The sequence below is a fragment of the Lutra lutra genome, chromosome 3, assembly GCF_902655055.1.
Source record: "Lutra lutra chromosome 3, mLutLut1.2, whole genome shotgun sequence".
Taxonomy (NCBI): Eukaryota; Metazoa; Chordata; class Mammalia; order Carnivora; family Mustelidae; genus Lutra; species Lutra lutra.
Window position 1 is genome coordinate 71,431,966 of NC_062280.1, and position 22,185 is coordinate 71,454,150.

Consider the following 22,185-nt stretch of genomic DNA (forward strand, 5'->3'; position numbering starts at 1 on the left):
CTGTCAAATAAATAAATTAAATCTTTCTAAAAATATAAATAAAAAATAAATAAAAAAATTAAACGGGCTCCATGCCCAGTGTGGAACCCCTCAGAGGGCTCGAACCCAGGACCTCAGGATGGTGAGATCAAGACCTGATCCGATACCAAGAGTCTGCCACCCACGTGCCCCACAAACCCAGAAGAGTTCATGTGCTTCCCAGGGAGCCAAAGTGATGGCAGGGTTGAGTAGGTCTCAAGATGATGATGGAACTAAAATGATTAATAACACCTGCAGAGTCTTGTCTGCACACTTCCATAACAGGTAATGGGCTCCTACAGATGGAGGGGCAGGATGGCCAGGGAGTGGTTGGTTTCTGAGAAACAGCCTTATGGGGATGACAGGCAGGTAAAGATACGAAACACTGGAAGGCAGTAGTCTCTATAGTTATTTTATCTGTTACAAGAAAAGGCATTTTCGAGGAGGAAAAATATGCCAATGACTCAAAGTGAAGCTACAGTACTGTTTTGAAATTGCCTGGGGAAACTGGCAGAAGAAAACCCACCCAGGGTGGGACTGTGCCCCGGGGCTCCACGGCTGCACTGCCTGGAGTCTGGCACCATACAGTGCCAGCGACTGGGGAGTGGGGTCAAGGAACTATCCAGGGGACAGTAGTGACACGTAATTTTCAGAAAAAGGGACTAAGTCCATCCAGTCACTGCTAACAACTTGAGAGGGTTCCCGGAGAACTGAGATAAGGCCAGGAGCCCGGGCCCAGGAGGGAATATTCCTCTGGGATAATACGGGACCAGAAGACTAGCAGATACAGACACACCCTTTGTTACTCTCCAAAAGTTGAAAGTCTAACTAAGCACCCTTTGAAGATCTGGGTCGCCTCGACTGGGTCAGCTGGTTTCTTTTACGCTTGCAACTTTCTTCAACAGTTCTTTTTTGGAAAGAAAAATGTGTTAGTAGAAAAAAGTAGTGGGAATGAGGCTGAAGCGAGGCTGCCCGGAAAGTTCGGGAAAGGCCCCGGGGTTGAAGGGGAGCGCTGACAGGGGCTGGAAGTGCCTCTAAGGTCAATGACCACATCTAACGCGCGCGTCTACACCGACCGCAGAGCAGCCGCAGTCTGCAGGCGGGAGCCTAGTTGCGGGATGGGTTCGATTCCTCCAGCGAAGAAGGCGAGGCGGCTCCTGGTCATGAACTGGCCCGGGGATGCCCAAAAGCACCCCGAGCCGGGGGACGTAGATGCGGCTCCAGCGCATACCCACTCAGACCCTGCCTGGGGAACTACGGCGGCAGCGGGTCCCGCGGGCGGCCCTGGGGTCGCCGGAGCCCAGGCGGGAGGCGCCCGCGCCTGGAGCCCAGCAGTACGCGGCCCCTTCCTCCCCACTCCGCCCCTCCCGAGGCCGCGCGCCCGCGCCCACCGCCTGCCGCCGACGCAGCCCCGACGTCCCCGGGCGCCCCCGCCCGCTGCCGCGCGGCGCTCCCCACCCCGCCGTCCAGCCCTGCCCCTCCCCGGCGTCCCCGGCGGCCGCGGGGGTCTCCCCGGGCGCCGCCCTGAGCCCCCGGGGTCCCGGTCGGTCCGAGGCGGCGGCGGCGGCGCGTCCCTTACCGCGCAGCGGCTCCGGGCGGCTCCAGGGCCCCGCGGCGCGCCGGGCATTTTTTTCTGGGAAACTTCTCCCGGGTCTGTAGGGCTGAGCCTGCCGGGCAGGAAAAGCGCTCAGCGCCGGGAGGCTGCGACCATCCGGGAACTTCGCGGAGATGTAAACCCTCCCCCTCGGCTCCCGGTCCCCCCCACCCACCCCGCCCCTGCGGCCCCGCCACATGTGGACGCGCCGCGAGGCCGCCGCCGGCCCTTCGCCCTCTCCTCCCCGCGCCGCGCCCGCCCCGCCTGCCCGCCTGCGAGGCTCTGCGCCCCGCCGCCTCGGGTCAGCCAGAGCCGCGTGGCGAGAGTGCAGAGCGGGGAGGCCGGGGCTCGTGGGTTCCTCCGTGCCCTCCCCAGCGCGGTGAAGCACGCGGCCGTGGGGTCCGGGACGAGCGTCCGCAGACCAGCGGGATCTGGACGGTGTGTACCCCCGAGGGCCCTTCCCCAGACGCGGCATCCTCGGCCGCTTCCCGCCGCTGGGGCGCCTCCTCCCCTCACCCGAGGGAAAGCCTTTCCCCATCGCTCTCGCCCCTTTTCTCAAAAGAGGGGGGCCAGCTTTGAGACACCTTAAAGTTCAAATTCATTTTTTTAAATGAACTTCCAGATGGAGTGGAACCCCCAGAAGCCCACGTGCATGTGCGTCTGTCTCCCCCATCCACTGTGTGGGGACAACAGGGCCGCCCTTCCCGCGGGGAGATGCCATTCCTCCCCACAAAACGGGCGGGGTTCTTTGAGTAGCTCTTGCCTCTAGTGGGGATGGATCTGTCAGCCTCCCACGTCCTCAGATACCGCAGGATCACAGCAAACATTTGGAGAAAGGGAAGGTTCTACTCCATTGCCAAAGCTAACTCTTAATTACCAGGCTCGGACCAGCTCTGAAAACCCCAGGACCTAAAGAAAAGTTAACACTCACCAGGACGACGCAGATACTAGAACGTGTGCGTTTGAAAACAACAACAAGGTATGATCAGTGCAATAACCACTTAATCATATGCTGAAATTCCAGGGCTGTCTATCCCTTTGAATAAAAGCAGAAAGGGTGGGAATGTGGGCGCTGGAGTATTGATGTTCTAGGCTCAGGAGATTGTTCACCCATGACTTGAAGCCGTCTCTGCCTATACCATTCCCAGGGCACATTTGTATCCTGAGGTACAGGGACAACAGCACTTCTGGAAAAAGGTTAAGTGTGATGTAAACCCTTCCTATTGACAAACTTTTGTTCCTAAATGTACCCATCTTATTAAGGTTTATTATATAGTTGCTCTTCTTTTTAAGGCATTTCTATGGTAGTATGTCCACGTTATGTTTTATATAAGAGAAGGACAAGTGATTTCATATAGCAACATATTATTCCAGATTTGAGAACATTTCAGTAGCACTTACCAGAGTGTGGTGTGGAAGTTAAGGTGAGGAGCTGCCTGGTCTCCTTGCTGGGTGGGTCTCTGAGCCTTATATTTTGCTTCAGTCAGACAGACATAACAGCAGGTCTTATCTTCTAGGATTGTTGTAAAGATTAAATGTGATAATCCCTCTAAAGATGTGGGGCATAGTGTCACACAAGCAGAATAGGATCGGATCTTTGATTCCCCAAAGTTCAGCAGAGTTCCTTGGACCTTCTAGGGAATCAAATACTTGCTGGAAAAGAACTCTCGAGTTTATGTCTTTCAAAAATCCACAGAAGTTTTAGCATTAGTATACACAAAAGGAAATTAGAAAGGTAATATACATGCCCCTCCCATCATTTTATCATTGGAAGCCCAAAATAAATGGAAAGCTGAATTGTCCACTGTTTTTAAATCACCCATGAGGTCAGTGATCAGTCCTACAGAATGCCTCTGGCTCTCCCTCCTCAGACCCCAACACTTCTCTCAATAAAGTCAAAACCTGGATAATATTTTATTAATGGTAGTTTTCTAGTTTCAGTAAGTGGGCTGCTGTTATATAAAATGGTAACATTTGGGGAAGATGAGTAAAGAGTATCTGGAAACATTTTTTACTGTTTTTGCAACTTAATTATAAATTTTAGATAATTTGAAGCTGAAAAAGTTTTTTGTTTTTTGTTTTTTAAAAGACTTTATTTATTTATTTGACAGAAATCACAGGTAGGCAGAGAGGCGGGGGCAGGGGGTATGTGCGGGGTGAAGCAGGCTCCCTGCTGAGCAGAGACCAGATGAGGGGCTCCATCCCAGGACTCTGGGATCATGACCTGAGCCGAAGGCAGAGGCTTTAACCCACTGAGCCACCCAGGCGCCCCAAAGCTGAAAAAGTTTTAAAAACTTTTTAATTAAAAAAAGTGAAAACCTAAAATTCTATCACAGATATACTCTTCCTCTCAGATAATGCCAAATTATAGCTTAAAACGATACTGAAGTTAGTAGCAGGCTGAGGTACTATGCTAAACCTTTTCAGTCATGTATACTTGATATAAATGAGTTAATAAGAAAAAATGGTCCATTGAATACTGTTTGAATATGAAGGTAGGCTAGAAATGTTGTCATGATACTGGGAAATAAGGAGAAGGGAGAGAGAGAGAGAGAGAGAAGGACATTGAGAATGACGAAATAAAGACGTTTACCAGAGCAGAATATAATGAAATACATATATTTGTTTACCATTTCATAAGCTACCATTTTGGGAACTCTAAACTAGGCTGTGGTGACTTAGAACTTCTCCTCGTATAGCAATTATTTGTGTTTGTTGGTACTTGTTTAATGCTTGTCTTCCCCCGGAGACAGTAGCCCTAGTTTGGTGGGAGAGGCACACAGAGGGAGCTGTCTGCCTGGTTCACCACAGTGTTGCCAGCACCTGACACGTCCTTAGTACTCATGGCTGCTTAATAAATGAATACCGTGACCAGATTAGGTCCTTGTACATATAGAATCTCATTTAATTCTCATAGCAACTTTGTGAAATAGCTCTGAGCCTCCCCCCCACCCAACCCCCCATTACACATGAGGGAACTGTGACTTGGAGAGCTCAGCAGACCTGCTGAGGATCACTCAGCTTGTGAACCCAGATTATTTTGACACTGACACCCTTGCTCCAACATTATGCATACCATCTCTGGACTTGACCTCTGTATTTATTCTGCCGCCGAGCTTCGGCTGGTGTGAATGGCTTGAATAGTTTGAGTAGTTTTTGCCTCTACATCCTTGGTGCCAAATATCAAAAGAAGAAAATATTATCTTTATTTTGACAGACGATTTTTGATGTTCAATTAGATCTGGTCAAAGGCTCTATATTACCTTGAATGTTTTGGGTTCTCACTTCTGAATTAATGCAGGGAGGAAATGGAATGCTATGTGGAACAAAAGCTCCATGATAGGCTAGGGGATGGTACTGAGAATTAGGGTGTGCATGGGGAGGAGAAAGTCTTGCACCCAGCGGGTGGTCAGTACATATCTAATGGATTTACTGGTTTCCAGACCTGAAAGGACTCAGCTCTTAAAAGCTGAATATTTTGATTATTTGTACCATAACTTATTCCAAAAAAACTTTAAAAAGTGTTGAATCTGATGAAATTCAAATCTTAGTATGGGACAGCAAATTTACAAATTATTTTTTATCTTATTTATTTTTATTTTTTGACGATTTTATTTATTTGAGAGAGAGAGAGTGCAAGTGAGGGGAGGTTTAGAAGGGGAAGGAGAGGGACAAACAGACTCTGTGCTGAGCACTGAGCCCCACACAGGGCTTGATCCCGGATCCTGAGATCGTGACCCGAGCTGAAGGCAGACTTTTAACTGCCCGAGCCACGCAAGTGCCACTTTATTTTATTTTTAATTGAAATATAGTTAGATAGAATATTATATTAGCTTCAGGTGTATAACATAGTGATTTGACATACACATTACAAAATGATTATGATAAATATATTTATCATCTGTCACCACATGAAGTTATTAGAATGTTATCAACTACATTCCCTAGGTTGTACTTTACATCCCTTTCACTTGTTTTCAAACCAGAAAAGTGTGTACCTCTCAATCCCCTTCACCTATTTTGCCTGTCCTCCTACCTCCTACCTCTCTACCTGCTGGCAACCACCAATTTGTTTCCTATATTTATGAATCTGCTTGTTTTGTTTTTTAGAATCCACATTTTTTAAAAGATTTAATTTATTTATTTGACAGAGTTCACAAGTAGGCAGAGAGGCAGGCAGAGAGGGCGAAGTAGGCTCCCTGCTGAGCATAGAGCCCAATGTGGGGCTAGATCCCAGGACCCTGAGACCATAACCTGAGCCAAAGGCAGAGGCTTAACCCACTGAGCCACCCAAGTGCCCCTAGAATCCACATATAAGTGAAATTATATGGTATTTGTTTTTCTTTGTTTGACTTATTTTACTTGGTATAATTCTTTCTAGGTCAATCCATGTTGTCACAAATAACAAGATCCATTCTTTTTTATGACCGAATAATATTCCTCTGCATGTGTGTGTGTGTTGTGTGTGTGTGTGTGTGTGTCACATCTTCTTTTTTCATCTTTCCATAGACATTTAGGTTGCTTCCATATCTTAGCTATTGTTAATAATGCTACAATGACCATAGGGATGCATATATCTTTTTGAATTAGTGTTTTTGTTTTCTTTGGATAAATATCCAGATATAGAATTGCTGGATCATACTGTAATTCTCGGTTTTTATTAAGATTTTATTGTTAAGTAATCTCTACATGGGGCTTGAACTTACAACCCTGAGACCAACAGTCACATGCTCTACTGACTAAGCCAGCCAGGAGCCCCCATAGTTCTACTTTTAATTTTTTGAGGAACCTCCATACTGTTTTCCACAATGGTTGTACCAATTTATATTCTCACCAATAGCACACAAGGGTTCCCTTTTCTCCACATGCTTGTCAGCACTTATTATTTCTTATCTTTTTGATAATAGCCATTCTGGTGGGTGTGAAGTGATACTTCATTGTGGTTCTGGTGTGCATTTCCCTGATGATTAGTGATGTGGAGCAACTTTTCATGTGTCTATTAGCCATCTGGATGTCTTCTTTGGAAGAATGTCTATTCGGGTCCTCTGCCCATTTTTTTAGTTGAATTGTTTGTTTTAGTGTTGAGTTTTGTAAGTGATTCATATACTAATCCCATATCAGATATATCATTTGTAAATATCTTTTTCCATTCAGTAGGTGGCCTTTTTGTTTTGTTGATGGTTTCCTTTGCTGTGCAAAAGCTTTTTGGTTTAATATAGCTCCATTTGTTATTTTTGCTGTTGTTGCCCTTGCCGGGAGAGACAGATCCAAAAAAAATATTGCTAATGCTGATGTCTAAGAGCTTACTGCCATGTTTTCTTTTAGGAGCTTTATGGTTTCAGGGCCCGCATTTAGCTCTTTAATCCATTTTGAGTTCATTTTTGTGTATGGCTTGAGAAAGGGGCCCAGTTTTCCCAGAACCATTTAGTGATGATTCTGTCTTTTCCCCATTGCATATCCTTGCCTCCTTTGTTGTAGAGTAATTGACCATATGAGCGTGGGTTTATTTCTGGGTTCTCTGTTTTGTTGTGTTGAGCTATGTGTCTGTTTTTGGATTAGTACCATACCGTTGTGATTCCTGTAGCTTAGCAATATAGTTTAAAATCTGAGACTGTGGTGTGCTGGGGGGCTCAGTCAGCTGAGCATCCAACTCTTATTTTCAGCTCAGGTCATGATCTCAGGGTCATGGGATCAAACTGGCTCTGGGCACAGCGCAGAGTCTGCTTGTCCCTGCCCCTCTCCCTCCTACCCCTACCCCCACCCGTGCATGCATGTTCTCTCTCTCAAATAAATAAAATCTGGGATTTCGATACCTCAGCTTTGTTCTTCTTTCTCAGTTTGCCTTGGCTATTTGGGATTATTTGTGGCTCCATATAAATTTTAGTATTATTTGTGCTAGTTCTATGAAAAATGCCATTGGTATTTTGATAAGGATTGCATTGAATCTGTAGATTGCTTGCTTTGGGCAGTATAGACATTTTAACAATATTCTTCCAATCCATGAACACAGTATTTCTTTCCATTTGTTTGTGTCATCTTCAATTTTTTTTTTTTGATCAGTGTCTTATATTTTTCATAGTATAGGTCTTTCATTTCCTTGGCTAAATTTATCCTTAAGTATTTTATTCTTACTGATGCAACTGTAAATAGGATTGTTTTCTTAATTTCCCTTTGTTCTAGCACATTATTAGTGTATAGAAATGCAACCTGTTTCTGTATATACTCTTGGTTTGTAGCCTGCAACTTTACTGAATTCATTTATTAGTTCTGATAGTTGGGTTTTTTTTTCTTTTTTTTTTTTTTTTGTCTGTTTGTTTGGTGAAGTCTTTAGGGTTTTCTGTATATAGTGTCATATCATTTGCAGATACTGACAGTTTTAATTCTTCCTTAGCAATCTGGATGCCTTTTTCTCTTTCTCATCTGATTACTGTGACTAGGACTTTCAGTACTGTGTTGAATAAAAGTGACCAGGATGGGCATCCTTATCTTGTTCCTGATCTTTGAGGAAAAGCTTTTAGCTTTTCACAATTGAGTATGATGTCAGCTTCGGGTTTGTCATATATGGCCTTTATGATGTTGAGGTGATATACCGTCACTCTGCCGTGTTCTAATCATTAGAAGCAAGTCGCTAAATCCAGTCCACACTTAGTGCGAGGGTGTTAGCAGGTATATCAGGAGGCAGCGGCCACTGGGATCATCTTCGGATCTTCTTCACCTACCAGGCTTCTCATGAAGGTGTTGTAGGTTAAAGTGAATTAACTTGTGTAGAGTAATACACATGGTGTCAGACTCTCCACACGAAAGAAAAGCTGGTTATCATTATTGTTAGCAGCAGTGACCATTACTCACATCCATTCTAATCTTTGACTTAGTATCACATCAAGAACCAAAGAATGGCATTTACACCAAAGCTGAGGTTTGGCCAGTATAGCTGGCAGTTGCCATCAGGAAATAGGTATCTTCTCAAATGAGATGATATAGGAAAGCCTAATAAAGGAATTATTTACAGAGGTGTTTAGGAAGAGGAACAAGGAATGGTGCCATGCTCCAAGAGTGGAAGAGCAGGGAGCCATTACTACTTTTAAGCCTGAAGAGGGGGGAATATTAACGAGAACCAAGAGAAGGAAGCCTCAGTTCCAGGAGAGAGCTCCTGGCAGGAGCTGTGACCTTCAGAAGAACAAGGTGCCAAGCCATGGTGACCCAGAGGGGTGAGACTAGAGGAATAAATTCCTGACTTTACTCCTCTCCTGCTGGTGCCTTCCATCATCTGAGCCCGGTCAGGAGCCATGGGACAAGGAAACCCACCATTCTGCCCTCACAGGTCAGCCCCCCAGGATTGGAGGGGTGAATGGAAAATATCCAGCATGGGCAGGCCCAGCTCTTTGCCAATGGGCTATTTCCTCTGAACATGACACTATAGTCTCTTCACATAAAAGAGAAACTGAAAGGCAGTTGCTTGGGACACCTGGGTGGCTCAGTCAGTTAAGCCGCTGCCTTCAGCTCAGGTCATGATCCCAGGCTCCTGGGATCGAGTCCTGCATCGGGCTCCCTGCTCAGTGGGGAGCCTGCTTCTCCTTCTGCCTCTGCCTGTCACTCCCCCTGCTGTGATCTCTCTCTCTCTGACAAATAAATAAAATTGTAAAAAAAGGGGGGGGCAGTTACTTAATCCTGAGTTTCCAGAATAGGAGTCAGGGAGGGGTGGTGGCAGGGAGCACAGTTCCAGAGGAATTTGGTTCACTTTTTGGTTTATGGTGCCCTTGTGGCCCTTTCATTTGGGCCAGTGAGGAAGGTACAAGGATTTAAATCTGGAGCCGGCAGGCGGCCCGGAGTAAGTGTCTCAGGAAGCTCATGCGGGCTGCAGGTTTTATTTATTCGGGGAATGAACTTAATGACAAGGAAAGCATTTGTTCTGCTCACATCCTGGCTTTATTGGTCAGGTACCAGCTCAGTTACTGATGGAGACCTTAGGTGCTTCCAAAGGCAAATGGTTTTCCAATCATTCTCCTCCCATAATGAGGGTCCGGGAATTTCACTTCCATGAGACAAGGCAGTGCAGCTGGAGAAGTGGCACCTTAATGCCATAACCAGGAAGTGGGATGAACCCAAAGCCTTCAGGGTGGGCCTGTCTCTGCATTCACAGGGAGCCCTGGGGGAGTCTGGGCAACGGGGAATGGTTGTTTCCATGTTTTCAGGCTGCTGAAGTGAGGGACAATGGAAGGGGGCAGGAAAGGCTAAATTTATTTGAGTAATTTCTTTATTTTTTAAAAAAAGTGCTTTATGAAGATGCTGTTAAAATACGATCTGGAAGACAGCTCTTTCAAAGGTGAGAGGGGTGCTCGCTAAAATAGCCCAAGAGTGTTGGGGTTTTTTAAATTTTTTTTTTAAAGATTATTTATTTATTAGAGAGTGAGTAGGGGGAGGGGCAAAAGGAGAGGGAGACAGTCTCCAGCAGGCTCCGCACTGAGCATGGAGCCTGAGATGGGGCTCAATCCCAAGACCCTGAAATCGTGACCTGAGCCGAAATCAGATTGGACATTTAACCAACTGAGCCTGTGTAAAACCAACAGGTATTTAGAAAAGTTTCTATTATCCCATCATCCAATGGTTTAGTTTTAGAGAAAACAAACAAGCTTACTACCTATAAAAACTCTCATATCAGCATACTTTAAAAACTTGGAGAGGAACTTTGAATCTGCTTAAAATCTTCCAAAGTATTATAAGAAAGGGGGGCATCTGGGCCCTTTATTAAAATTATAAAATGTATGAGCTTCTGATAGGCTTGTATGAGTAAATGATTGGCTGCAGGAGGAGAGAAATTTACCAACCAAATTTCATAAAGATCTTTACGTAACAGGTGATTGGTACTGAACAACTAACTCTGATGTCCTACGTGCACCATGGCTGCCCATCCCCATCTGTAGCCACTAACCTTTGTGAGGCCTCCTCTTCCTCTGTGCCGGCCAGGCACTTCAAAAGCAGGGCGTGGACGTAGAACTGGACCCTCAAATCCACTTTTTTCACAAAGGGTTAACCAAAGTTTAAAAAAATAATCGAGCGGACAAAAGATCATGGCTGCCAGGGGTTGAGGGGAGGGAAGAGGGATGAACAGGTGGAGCCCAGGGGATTTTTAAGGCAATGAAATTATTCTGTATGATACTGTAATTGTGGATCCATGTTCTACGTTATGAAAGCCTGTGGAATGTGCAACACGGAGAGAACCCTAATGTAAACTCTGGACTTAATAGTTAATAATAATATATCAGCAGTGACTCATGATTTTATAGAAAATGTAGCACACTAATAGGAGATGTTATTAAAGGGCCGTTGGGGAGAGGAAAGTGTTGAGCAGGTTCATTGGAACTCTTTGTACTTTGCTCAGTTTTTCTGTAAACCTAAAACTGCTTCCCAGACTAAAGTCTATTAATTTTTTTAAGCGAAGCATATTTAATTCTAGCCCTGTTAGAACATTTCCATTTTCTAGTGAGAGCAAAAATGTAACATTAATAAAACATTTAAAAATACTGTTTAACCCATTTGCTTTAATTTGTATTTATATATATTTAATAATGTCTATAACATTATTACAGTAATACATAATTATAATCTGGAAGTAAATCAATCTCAATCTATTGGGGGGTTACCTCCTCAGACATTTTTATTGATACTATGCACATTCAGAATGTTTGTTGCTGTCTGGACGGATGCGTTCCTGTGGAGAAAGTAAGCTTCAGCTGGCTCAGTGAATCCCAGGTGGCGACGTGATAAGCACCCGGGGGGGGGGGGGGGGGGGGGGGGCGGATGTGGGGGATGATTTACCAGGGCTGCCTTCCTGGGGGCCAAGGCAGCACCACCAGCCAGCCAGATGGCATGAACTGTGGGGGGCGTCTGGCTGAGCAGCAACCACAATTAGGGGCTGAGGGACTTCGTTTATGTGGGAGCTTAAAAGAACTGGAATAATCATTACCTGACCAAGTGATTGGGGGCAGGGGGTGGGGGGGAGGACCAGGCATGGAGCCCAGAAGAGCCAGGTCTTCTGGAAGCAGGGGAAGATAAGACTGGCTTAAATGTGCTGTTGATCAATGAGGTAAGCAACAGCGGACACCAGGAGGCCCAGAAAAGCTTGAGAATGGATAGATATTGTCAGCAAGGTCAGCAGCACTGTGGGGCCTGACAATTCCTGTAATCACCAGCTTCGTATCAAGGGGTCACTGGAGTGATACGACCCTGCAGGCTGGGCTTAGAGAGAATGGGCGTGGGGGCCGTTGAGGCCTGTGGGGTCCAGCGAGGAAGGAAGGAAGCAGCTCCTGCTTCCTCACTCATCACAGAATCAAACTGGAAAATGAAACAGCCACTTGCTGGCCTGGAAAGAGGGTGTTTCCGGGGCATCCACCAATTAGACACAACCCCAAGTGCTTCCTCTTCCTGCTCCCTGAAATCCTTATTTCCCCTGAGACAGTGTTCCCTCAGAAGTGGTCGCGCACATCTTTGGCAACAGAACTTTTTCTTCACACTCTGTTGTGCAGAGCAGTGAGTATGTGAAGCAGACCGAGGCATGGGTGCGGGCGGCGGTGGGGACCGCAGGGTGGAAGTTGCGATGTCTGTCCACGCTCAGCCCTCCAAACCGGACCCTCGGGTGGTATCTGAGAACGACTGGCTGGAAAAGCAATTCCAAGCTCCTTGACGTGGCATTCAGGGACTTCCTCCATATTACCCTTATTTTGTTCTCCCATCTTGTTTGTAGCTGTTCCTTGCTTTCTATTCTATGCTCCAAAGTATAAGATAGCAGAGCTGTCCATGCTTCTGTGCTCTGCTCACTGCTGTTGCTTCTGCCTGGAATTCCTTTGCACTGGCTGCCTTTAACCCAGTCTTCAGAACACACCTGTGATGGTATCTCCTCTCATTCCCCTGGCCCCCACAGCACCCTTGATGTGCCTACATCTGAGGAGTTCCCTCTCTCTGCTGAAATTCCTCCTGTATCTGTTACCCCAGTAAGCTGCAAACTTCCCAAGGGCAGAAATCTGTGGGATCTCTGAGACCTCTGTCCCCATCCCCCCACCCCCACCCCACCCCTGACTCAACCAATGCGATTGTTGGAGCCTTATCTGGCGTCAGTTTAGAAGTCAAAGGATCCTTTCTGGAAAGCCAGTTTGAGAAAGGAAGTGTGGGGTGGGCGGGTGTGCTTTAAAAAGAAGGGAGGAACTGGATACTGGAGGAGAGAGGGGAGAGTAGGAGGGGAAAGAGGTGACCCAGGGCTCGGGGCATGAAAAGCACGGAGTCACTGAAAATTCACATCAGGTCTCGGGCTTGAGTAGCCCCACTGCTGCTGGACCGAATTAGTGGTCGGTAACTGGGAAGATGCCCTCTGGGCAGCAATGGCAGGGCCTTCCCAGGAGCTCTGGATGCTCCAGGCTTCCAGGGATTCTAACCAGCATAATGGACTCTGAAGAGGGAGACAGCGGGGCGAGGCAAGCTTGTTCTGTCCCTGGGGGATGATGCTGGCTTGGTTAAGGACTCCTTCAGCTCCGAAGGAAGACAGTTCTTACGGGAATCGTTCGCTCAAGGTTAAGGAAGGGCAGGTGGAAGAGGGGCTGGATTTTGTGTCACGAGAACCAGATGGATTCTAGGTCTTGCTTTACAACACCGAGTGCTTTCCACCTGGGTGTTGTCCACAGACCACAAGAGCTAGCCTTTCTTCCACTTCTCTGTTTGCAGACACCTTGCAGGAACACGTGGGGCCAGATCTGTGACCCTGAGCAAGTTCTTTAAACTTTCTGGGCCTTAGTTTCCTCACGTCCCTACGCGTCAGTGTAAGGACACTGATCGCATCCTACTTCACTTCATGGAAAGCTCTTAATACAGGTTCTGGTGCAGGATAAGCTCAATGAAAATGGGCTGAAATGATACAGCTAACACACAGAGTCATTTGGAAATGCTTAGTTGAGGATAAAAGAGCTGAATTACCAAGAGGCGAGATAGTATAGGGCCTTGTCACTTAAAGCATGACCCGGGGGCGATCAGCATCAGCATCCCGTGGGGCCCCAGCAGAGTTTGGGGTCCAGCCCCAGATGTACTGAGCCTGAGCCCACAGTTTAACAAGATGCCCCATGTGATTCATACGCATGTTCAGAGTCAGGAATTGCTGACCTAGAAGCACTGACCCATCTGCCACTTGCTCCTTGTGTCACTCGGACAAGTTCTCTAACTTCCCCATGTTTGTCATCTGTGAAACCCTAGCTCATGGGGTCATGGTGGTGCTTAAATGACTCTGTATGCTGGGAACCTGGGACGGCTCCCGCCCGTGGTAGATGCCCTTCAGTGTCTGCTGTCTCTGCTCTCCAGCCCCAGGATCGTGCAACCTTGGGCCTTCACTCCCGGGTCCAGGTTCAGCGGGAGCCAGACCTCCAGATTCATAGCCCAGCTCCCACACCTGGAGCAGGGTCACGGTCTGCCCGTGCCACATAAGCGGTCACAAGGCTCAGTTTTCCCATGTAAAATGACTTTGCCCAGCTCTCAGGGATGCTGAAGCGTGGAGTGAGACGTGCAGCAGAAGGCCAGGCTGAGCCTAGTCCTCCAGACACACTTGAGCTTGATCAGTGGGCGTGGACTGGTTAGAGCCCATACTTCAGGCTCCAGTGTGTCCCTGTCCCACGGGAGCTCTCTGCCTCCTGCTGCCCACCCAGCAAGTGCAGGACCTCCCCAGGCTAGAACTCTAGTACCGAGGAGGCCAGGATGCACAAAGGAGGGATTGAAGGCAGGCTGGGCCAGGTGTGAGAACTGGCCTGCGCCCTCCCCAGGCAACTCACCTGATTCCCCAGTAGACCCGAAGCTCAGGGGGAGTAGGGCCACCTCTGTCTAGCTTGCCATCAAGTTTCGGGAATGTCTAGTGTTTTGCCTGCCACATAATAAGGGTATGTTCTAGGTTTGCTGTGTGAATACACAGGAGCACTATAGTTATGAGCATGATGGCCAGAGGCGAACCCTTTTCCCGTCCTCTGTCTTTCCTGGGCAGCCAGACTGCCTGTTTGGACTGAAGGGGAGATGACTGTGTTCTCCCCATCTCACTGTTGCCTCTAATACATTCTTTCACAGTTCCTCTTGGTAGCTGTGGTGTCACCACAGGAAACATGTCCTTTTTAAGAATATTTTATTTAAATTCCAGTTAACATACAGTGCAACAGATTCAAGTGTACAATTCAGTGATTCAGCGTTTGCATACAACACCCACTGCTCGTCACAGCAAGTGCCCTCCTGAATCCCCATCACCCAGTCAGAGAAGCATGTCCTTTTAAGGTATGAACAGTTCTTCCCAGACTCATTCTCTCTGTGAGGTCACTGGAAATCTTTCATCCATTTAGCTAAATTTGAGTGGTGTGTGGGCAGAATCCATTGATTGGAAAAGAAGCTTGTACATAATTTTGATTCTGAGTCCTGAAGGGACCAGGACTCATCAAGGGGGTGAGCCCCTGTGGAAGTTGGGGACCTCTGTTTGTACCAGCTCGGAGGTCTATGCCAAGAGGGGCTTCAAGTTGGCCAGACCTGCCCAAGAATCCTGGTGTTGCTACTTCCTTCCTTCCTGTATGATATTAGGCTACTTTGTTATTTCTTCTGAAAATTGTTTTGTCTGCAAAATGGAGATAATAAAATCTTGCATAAGGCTGTCATGGGAATTGAAATTAAAGTGCAAGAGGCATTAAAAGTATGTGAGGTCAGACACTTGAAAGCATAATTGGGGGTGCTGTTAGTAATCCACCAGGACCACCAGTGTGCCCGCGCTGTCCCAGACAAAGCTGCACAGACGGTCTCTCTAATTAAAGGGCACGTGCGAGGTGCTCCCTGAGTGAGATTATCATTTTGATTGTTACATCTGCTTAAGATAGGATTGCCAGCTTTAGCAAAGAAAGCCTGTCTGAAATATTGTATGGAATGTACTTATACCAAATTATTTGTTGTTTCTCTGAAATTCCAATTAAGTGGATAATACTATACTTTACCTGGCCACCCTTGTTTAAGAGCATTGGAAGTTAGATGATAAAATATTACAGGAAGTTAGATGATAAAATGTTACAACTGACCCCAGGAAGGGCTCACCTCCTGGAAACAAACTGTACCCGTGCTTGTCTCCCCACTAGTTGCTGGCACCATTTTCAGCCTGGTCTTTGGAGAAGGGAGCAGGACAGCATGAAGGTGACAGAGGTGGTGGGAGGGATGGAGGGCCTGGGGAAACTGGAGGGGAAGGGGTCTAAGAGGTCCGTCCCACTGAGGAACAAACAAGGACCCCCTTAGATTTCGGGGCCAGAGGTTTGCTTAAGAAATTAAGGACAGAACCACCCCTGGGGTGGGAGAGGATGGAGAGGAGATGGGAAAGCTCATGCTCGAGGTGATGAGTTGCATTTTCAGTGCGTGAAGGTGGGAGGATGGGCCTGGTAACTGAGACAGAGGTTTGGGTGTGGTCCCTCTGGAACCTGACCTGCTCAACACGAGCTTTCACCTGGAGCGCTCAGAGCACACTGGCAGGTCTTTTCCTTCACCTTCTCTTTTTTTCAGCTCAGCGGTGATTTCCGAGCTTTCTCTCTGCTGGTGTGTGGGACTGGGGTGATGAGTAGAGGCAGGGATGAGCCACAGCCACCCACACACTAGGCCACACATGTTTGCGAAGCATTGAGGAGTGGGCACTGGGGAGGGGCTTCTGTGGGCCACTGGGGGTGGGAGTTGGGGTGGGGGGTGGGAGCTGTTCCGAGACCCTAGTCCTGAGTCAGAGGGACACCTGCCCTTTGTGGCAGGCTCTCCCCAGACAGTGCAGAGCCAGGTCTAATGTGAGCACCAAGGCTGGTATTGCTTTTAAGGGCAGAGCCCTGGGAGGCTCGCCTCTCAGTCTCGGTGGAGCCTGCGGCCATCAGCCCCTGGGACACCCTCACAGAGGGACTCTCTGTCCGGGAGAGGGTAGTGTGTGGAGGCTGATTTAAGGAGCACTCTGAGGGTGCAAGCTATTTAAGGTCCTTTGGCACTTCTCAGGGGGTTTCTTTCCTGCGGCTGCCCACAGGCCTTCAGGGTGGGCTGAGCTCCTGTACACACACATGCACACACACACGCGCACGTACAGGCATCCCCTTAGGCTCTGACAGCAGCTCCTGAGCACTTTTCCTTCTCTAATCTGAGTCCCGGAGTGGGAGGGAGAGAAGGCCAGCCTCAGCCCCTTCCTGAAATCGGCTGGCTCGGCTCTTTGGCAATGGTCAGGGAGAAGAGCCATCTGCAAGGCTGTTGAAAAAGCAGAGCGTGCAGCAGCTTCAGACTCTTATTCTGTGCTGTTTATTTACCTTAGGGTCTGGAGAGGAGAGAAATGCCACTCCCAAAAGTGGGATCTGTTCCTTGGTCTCTCTTTTCCCACCTATCCCTTCACCTATCCAAGGCTCTCCCATGAATGCCCCTGCTCCCAGCCAACCAGACCACACACTTGGATGGGGAGAGAAAGTGGGGCGTGGACAGAAGGGCACGCACCTGACAGCTATCTTACACCCACCTTTTCCCTCACTGGGGTTTTGGCATCAGCGATTTCCATTCTAGCTCCTGTCCTGCAGGAGGTGATTTCTTGGTCATTCTCACATACAAGGCAACCCTGAGCGAGAGAATTAGCAAATGACAAGAAACTCTTGAATCCAAGAGGAGAAAAGGTGGGCAGAGGATGGGTGTCAAGTGTGTGCCTCCAGGCACCCTCCACTTTCTACAGTTCCTTGACCCAAGTGTGTGCTTGGGTCAAGGAACTGTAGAAAGATCCAGAGTTAAATGTAGTCAATAGAAAAATAATACATGGCTGGGCAGGCTCAGTCAGCAGAGTGTGCAATGCTTGATCTTGGGTTGTGAGTTCAAGCCCCACGTTCGGTACAGAGATTACCTTAAAAATCTTAAAAGAAATTCTTTATTCTGAAAGTGTGACTTTTCTTACTTCTTGGTGTTAAAATTCTTTTTTTTTTTTTCATAAAATGAAGATCACAAATGATGATTTAAAAAGCTATTCATAGTTAGCAAAATACGATATTGGCAACTGCATGTTAGTCCCTGAAAAAAGATTTTAAAAATATGTTTTATGTGATGTCCCAAAGTCTGAGATCCACTGGTTTAGAACATTGTCTGCCCCAGGTGACTTGGCCAAAGAAGGCGTTCAGGGACCTGACGTGGTGCCCACAAGGAGCACCTGTGGTGTCCAGCATCTGGTCTCGACAGACGCGCAGGTGTGGAGCAAACCCTTGCTGACATCACGGGTTCTAGGATAAAATAAGTCTTATTTTCCCTTTGCATCCTTATACCACAGAAAAACGATTAGAAAAATTCACCGTGCATCTTGGCAGCACCCAGACAACAGCTACATCTCCGTTCATGAGAGTTATGTGTACAGAGCAGCTGAAACACAGGCCTCCATTAGAACCTGTTATTTTACTTAGCAGTGGAGTTTATTGCTTTCTGATTTGGTTGAATTAGATTAAATTGAACAAATATGTATTTGGATACCAACTGGACAAATGCAGAATGAGGGGCTGTGGGGAAACTGAGCCGATCAGATGTGGCTGCTGCCCTCAAAGCTGTTTCGGTCCAGTTGGGGGAGGAGACAAGCTGCCTGATAATGGGAAGCGGAGGGGAGAGGCAGGAGGAGACCCAACCTTAGGGTGCCAGGGGGTAGTTCAGAGGAGCCAGAGGGCATAGTTGGCTGGGGACCAGAAGAAGTATTATGAGAAAGGGGGCATCTCGGTGCACCAGCCCTTGTGAGCGCAACTGTGTGATCGATCACCCTAGCGTCCCTAGTAACAGGTATCCAGTAAGTGCTCAGTCAGTGTTTGAAGAATTAATGAAATCTTAGTGGCCATAGGTCTTCTGGTTAAAATGGGCCACTAAGCACTGTGCTTTTCTTAGACTCAAAATATTTGGGAACAGCTCTTCATTTAAGCAAGTTTTATGTGTATTAAGGGAGGATTTTCCATGTTTTAATTCAGTGGCTGTGATGCTTACCTTTCGCCACAAGAGAGAGCTGCTGCCTAGGTTATTTAAATAAAATGGTATTTCTCTAGGTTTGTCCCTGTCTCCTCAAATAACAGCAGTATATTGTGCCATTTAACCACCCTCCCCCAAAGAGGGCCACCAACCAAAAAAAACCCGATCACTGTACAATAGAATTATTACCAGGGTACACTGTTTTCCTAAAGGAATTTCTCCTAAATTATACGATCAGTAGAAAAAAGGGCAACATTTAAAATGTATCATAGGGACACCTGGGTGGCTCAGTTGGTTAAGCAGCTGCCTTCGGCTCAGGTCATGATCCCAGCGTCCTGGGATCGAGTCCCACATCGGGCTCCTTGCTCATCAGGGAGCCTGCTTCTCCCTCTGCCTCTGCCTGCCATTCTGTCTGCCTGTGCTTGCTCTCTCTCCCTCTCTCTCTGACAAATAAATAAATAAAATCTTGAAAAAATAAAATAAAATAAAATGTATCATAAACAGGTACCTTAGGGGCACCTGGGTGGCTCAGCGGGTTAAGCCTCTGCCTTCAGCTCAGGTCATGATCTCAGGGTCCTGGGATCGAGCCCCGCATCAGACTCCCTGCTCAGCAGGGAACCTGCTTCTCCCTCTCCTTCTGCCTGCTGTTTCCCCTGCTTGTGATCTCTCTCTCTTTTTATCAAATAAATAAATAAAATCTAAAAACAAAAAAGGTATCTACCTTAGACCAGGCTTGGGGGTAGGGGGTTGGTCTTCAGAGCCCTAAATAAACCCAGGGTTTCCCCGTATCAGAAGCTCTGCATATAAAAATGCCTCAGGGCCTCGTACGGAGGTCACAAATCGGAGATAACAGCCATTTTCAAATCTGGAGTTCTCATGAGGGTCAAAGCCTAGCTGAGATGTTGGCTGAGTCCGGCCTTCAGACTTGGGATGTATGATTTCTTTTGCCAGGAGCTGCAAAGAGTAGACCATGAAATAGCCAGAATCCAGGTGTATAGCTTGAATAAGCACACACAGTATTTATAGTAATCGGAGCCTGGGGTTGTGCCTGGGTGGCTCAGTCGGTTGGGCTGCGGACACTAGATTTTGGCGCTCAGGTCATGATCTCTGGGTCCTGGGGTGGAGATCCACCACCCCCTCCCTGCTCAGCGGGGAGTCTGCTTCTCCCTCTCCCTCTGCTCCTCATCTGCCCCATCCGTGCTTGCTTGCTTACTCTCTCTCTCTCTCAAGTAAATAAATAATATCTAAAAAAGAGATTTATTTGGGGGTGGGGGGGAGGGAGGGGCAGAGGGAATCTCAAGCAGACTCCACTCAGGTGTGGAGCCCCACACGGGGCTTAAACCCATGACCCTGAGATGACCTGAGTGGACATCAAGAGTTGGCCACTTGAGCCACTAAGCTCCCAGGTACCCCAGGACCAGGCCTTCTTGATTTTTGTGTCCCCTACAGAGCCTGTCCAAGTGAAGTGAAGGGAAATGAGGTATCTGGCAAAGGCTCTAGAAAGGAGAATGAAACTATAGGCTTAAAAGCACTTTGTCAAGTTGATGTTCAAAAAATAAAGATTATTCAAGAGGTTTATAATCTTACAAACTACCTTAGGAGGGCCTTCAGTGGCTGAGAGAGGGGAAAGAAAGATTTGGTAAGGAGGTGCCCAAGGATCAGAAAAGAGCCGGGAGACCCTTCCTCACTCGCTCAGCATCCTCCCTTGGTTGTAGGCTCCCTGGGTGCTGGGTGGGCCTCTTGCCAAAAATGGTTTAAATCTGAAGTGGGACAGTTCCCCTCCTCTATCCTGTCCTCCCTTCCTGAAGGACGATGTGCTGGGGCTTGGTCTGAGGAGCCCCGGATGATTGTGGAGAGAGAGGTTAGTATTTCTTCCAGAGGTAGCTAGTATCTTCATCAGTGCCTGTCCTTACCAAGGACCAAAAAGGGGCAGTTTATGATTTAAAAAACAAAAACAAAAAACACTTTCTATTGTGGCAGAATATACACAACGCTTAACCATTTTAACCACTTTGCAGTATACATTTCAGCAGCACTAAGTACCTCGGCAGGGTCGCCCAGCCATCATTCTCCTTTTCCAGAACTTGCCATTACCCCTAACAAAAACTGAACCTTAAGCAATAACTCACCCCTCTCCCCACCCCTGGCATCACTACTGTTCTACTTTCTGTCTGTCTTGATTGGCCTGTTCTCAGAGTCTCATTAAATGGAACCCTGCAGGGACGCCTGGGTGGCTCAGTGGATGCTTTTAACTGCGTGAGAGCCTGGATGCAGATCTCACCTCCTTTCCACACAGGGCCTCTTCCTGGTCCAGACTCCGGTCCGGGATGCCACACTGCGGGCTTTTTATCTGCTTTTTATCTGCTGAGACTCTGGTGCCACTTTCCTCTCTGAGCCTCAGTGGCCGCGTGTGTCAGCAGGAGCACTGGGAGTGCAACCCCTGCTCACTAGGTGCGGTGAGGACTGAAGGAAGAAGGCTATAAAGCTTCGTGCCAGTGCAAAGGCTTGTCACTGAAGCCTGCAGTGTCCTGCCTTCACCACTGGCCACGAGGTGTGGGGCCTCTTGCTGACTCCGCCGCCATGGGCTTTGGAAGGAGGCTCTCCTCCCTTGCCTGCCCTGGCTGGGGGACTCCTGTGCTCCAGGCCCTGCAGGCTGACTGGGGGTTGGCCTCGCCCCGTCCATTGGCCAAGGGCTTTGGTGGAGCCTCCTCTCAGTGCTTCCTGTTTGTAAAGCTCCTCCACGTGCTGCCAGCTTCAGGCTTTGGGGTGGAGGAGGCTGGAGGTTACGACTCTGCTCTCTCCCGGGCATTTGAAATAACCCCGGGTAGGGCCCGCAGGACACAGGGCACCGTGCATTGCCTCAGCGGCTGTTCAGTTCTCTCCCGGTTGGGGGAGGGCAGTGGTGGTGGGTTGAGGGTGCAGGGGTGAAGTGTTGAGTCTATTTTGGGAGGCTGCAGGAGTCTAGCTCGGCATGTCCTCTCCACACTCTGCTCCCTCTGGGGTTTCCGGGAAGGATTTCCCATCTTCCCACAGCCACTCTATCCCACCCTGCTTCCTGCTTTAGTGCTTGGAGTTGGACTAGTGGCCCCAAAAGGTGTGTCTCAGTCCTAACCCCTGATACCTGTGAACGTGACACTGTTTGGAAATAGGGTCTTTGCAGTTGTGGATCATCCTGGACTTAGGGTAGGCCCCAAATCCAGTGGCAGGTGTTCTTCTAAAGGACAGAAAAGGTCCTTTAGAAGGGGCGGCCCGCAGCCACCAGAAGCTGCAAGTGAAGCCTGGGACTGGTTCTCCCTCAGAGCCTCCAGAAGGAATCGGCCTGTTAACACCGCCATTTTGGACTTTGGGCCTCGTCCTAGCTCACGCTGCCATAACCAGTTACCACAGAGCGGGTGGCTTGACCGACAGAAATGTATTTTCCCTCAGTCCTGGAAGCTGGAAACATGAGGTCAGGAGGCCAGCGTGGCCAGGCTTCGGTGAGGGCCCTCTTCCTGACTCGGGGCCTGCCACCTTCACTCTGGGTCCTCACAGGGCAGCGAGCACTGGAGGGAGAGCAAGTGTTTCTCCTTCAGAAGCTCTACTCCCATTGTGAG

The 22,185-nt window shown here is 48.1% G+C and overlaps 2 protein-coding genes across 3 annotated transcripts in view; one reads left to right on the forward strand and one right to left on the reverse strand.

Annotated features, from left to right (window-relative positions):
* WIPF1 (WAS/WASL interacting protein family member 1) overlaps window positions 1-1,743 on the reverse strand; it is a 121,498-nt gene extending 119,755 nt beyond the window's left edge. Inside the window, exon 1 of one of the 2 annotated variants that reach the window (XM_047722220.1) lies at window positions 1,598-1,743. The gene's annotated coding sequence lies outside the window, so the exon portion shown is untranslated. The remainder of the gene's footprint in view (window positions 1-1,597) is intronic. The other variant, XM_047722222.1, reaches the window with a different exon arrangement.
* Window positions 1,062-22,185, forward strand: part of LOC125095559 (formin-like protein 5) — a 62,163-nt gene continuing 41,039 nt past the window's right edge. Inside the window, exons 1-2 of the mRNA XM_047722030.1 lie at window positions 1,062-2,050; window positions 2,493-2,591. Coding sequence (XP_047577986.1) covers window positions 1,062-2,050; window positions 2,493-2,591 — 1,088 coding nt within the window. The remainder of the gene's footprint in view (window positions 2,051-2,492; window positions 2,592-22,185) is intronic.